At 37.3% G+C, this 2,033-nt stretch overlaps 1 protein-coding gene across 1 annotated transcript in view; it reads left to right on the forward strand.

The window, feature by feature from the left end:
- The window catches only part of PSMC2 (proteasome (prosome, macropain) 26S subunit, ATPase, 2), a 16,992-nt gene that overhangs the window by 5,830 nt on the left and 9,129 nt on the right, over nucleotides 1–2,033 (forward strand). Inside the window, exons 2-3 of the mRNA XM_012650323.1 lie at nucleotides 270–307; nucleotides 877–958. Coding sequence (XP_012505777.1) covers nucleotides 270–307; nucleotides 877–958 — 120 coding nt within the window. The remainder of the gene's footprint in view (nucleotides 1–269; nucleotides 308–876; nucleotides 959–2,033) is intronic.

Consider the following 2,033-nt stretch of genomic DNA (forward strand, 5'->3'; position numbering starts at 1 on the left):
CCTTAATGGATGTGTTTTTTATATATACTATATAAAATATATAAAATATGTAATTGTGTACATTGTGTACTTTTTAAATCCTCATTCCCCTCAATTAGGTAAAAGTTCCTTGAATCCAGGAACTATTTGATGATTGTATTTATATCTTCATAATTTTGCTCAATTTTTGGCACTCAGAACAGTTTGAAATGAATAGGGAAAGTTGGTCAGCTCTAGTTTTTTTTTAATCTCATGTATCATCTCTCTTTGTATTATCTCTCTTCTTTTAGCTCTGGATGAGGGGGATATCGCCTTGCTGAAAACTTATGTAAGTCTTTTCACTGTTTACAAAGTGCAGATATTTTATGTTTAAATAAAAGGTGTTTTGGTACTGTCCTTCCAAAATAATTAGAAAAGAATTTCTAGCAGTTCATAGTAATCTTCACTGAAAAAACTTACCTACGTAAAGTTTCTGTCTATAGTAGATTAGAGTGTTTAGCATGTCTAAGCTTATATGTTATTTTTATACTATTTGTGATTAAAGTGTGGTACTATATTGAAAGGTATTTGAAATAATTTATATAATTGTTTACTATTTTAAAAAGTATAACTGTATTATGTCTGAAATGGGAAGTTGTAATGCATAGAAATGGATCTATAGTTCTGCATAATTTCAGGCATGATTTTTACTTGTTATCTTACATGATGTTGGGTTGTCTGTTTAAGGGGAATTATTGGTTCAGTAATACTTCTGAAAATGATATACTCCCTCTCTACTTTCATTTCACAAGCTTTGGGGCAATAATAGCTATTGAAGTTGTAATTTAAAAACTTTTATCTAGCTTTATAAGTTTTTGGCATCTTGATGTTCTAATTAAACTGATCTTCATCACCTAGGGTCAGAGCACTTACTCTAGACAGATCAAGCAGGTCGAGGATGACATTCAACAACTTCTCAAGAAAATTAATGAGCTCACTGGTATGTATTTTTTAATTCCCATTTCCTCTTGACACTGTCCAGGTTCATTCTCCCCACGTGTAGTAAACCAATCACTGTGACGACCAGTTTTGTAAAAGAGAAAAGATTTACTCACAGGGAAGCCCAGTGAGGAGGCAGGAGAACAGCTCTCAAATCTGCCTCCCTGAAGAAAAGGCTTAGGGATATTTATGGGTTAGAGAAGTGTGGTGGTCTAAGGAATGGGGAAGAGTGATTGGCAGTGGGGAAAGTGAAGTAATGGGTGATCTATGCAAGCGTGGTTGGGGTTCATGGCTCTTTATAGGACACATGTTCAGAAAATGGTGTTATTAGTGGGATCTGAGGGAGGAGTTTTCGGCCCTCTGACATCAGAAGGCCACCTCTCGGTCATTTATACAGATCTAGTTGAAAGGTCGGCGGTTTCAACCTGTTTGAACTGGACAGGAGCTACCCCCAAGTTGCTGAAAAACAGTCTAAGCCACCATTACCATGGCGACATATACATCGGAAATATTATGTATAAGGGAGCCAATGAAGGTTAAATTATAGCTTTTAGTGTCATGGCTTTTAGGTACATGGGAGAAAAACAAGAACAAAAGGCAAGTTACCAAATGCAAGCAGGGCAGGTTAAATTTGGCAGACCTAATAAAATCAGCTTCTCAGTCTCACTCTATTTGTGTATCTATGTATGAATGTATGTATGCATGGATGAATGAATGAGACAAGGTCTCACTCTTGCCCACGCTAGAGTACAGTGGCATCATAGCTCACTGCAGTTCCAGACGCCTGGGCTCAAGCAATCCTCCTGTCTCAGCCTCCTGAGTAGCTGGCACTATAGGTGTGGTGATGCCCCAGCTAATTTTTAGTTTTTTTAATTTTTTTTATTTCAGCATATTATAGGGGTACAGATGTTTACACAGCTAATTTTTTATTTATTGTAGAGACGGAGTCTCACTATGTTGCTCAGGCTGGTCTTGAGAACTCCTGGCCTTATGTGACCCTCCCACCCTGACCTCCCAAAGTACTAGGATTACAGGTGTGAACCACTGCACCTGGCCAGTTTCACTCTTTTTTTTTT

Source organism: Propithecus coquereli, unplaced genomic scaffold (assembly GCF_000956105.1).
Source record: "Propithecus coquereli isolate 6110/MARCELLA unplaced genomic scaffold, Pcoq_1.0 Scaffold32, whole genome shotgun sequence".
Lineage (NCBI taxonomy): Eukaryota > Metazoa > Chordata > Mammalia > Primates > Indriidae > Propithecus > Propithecus coquereli.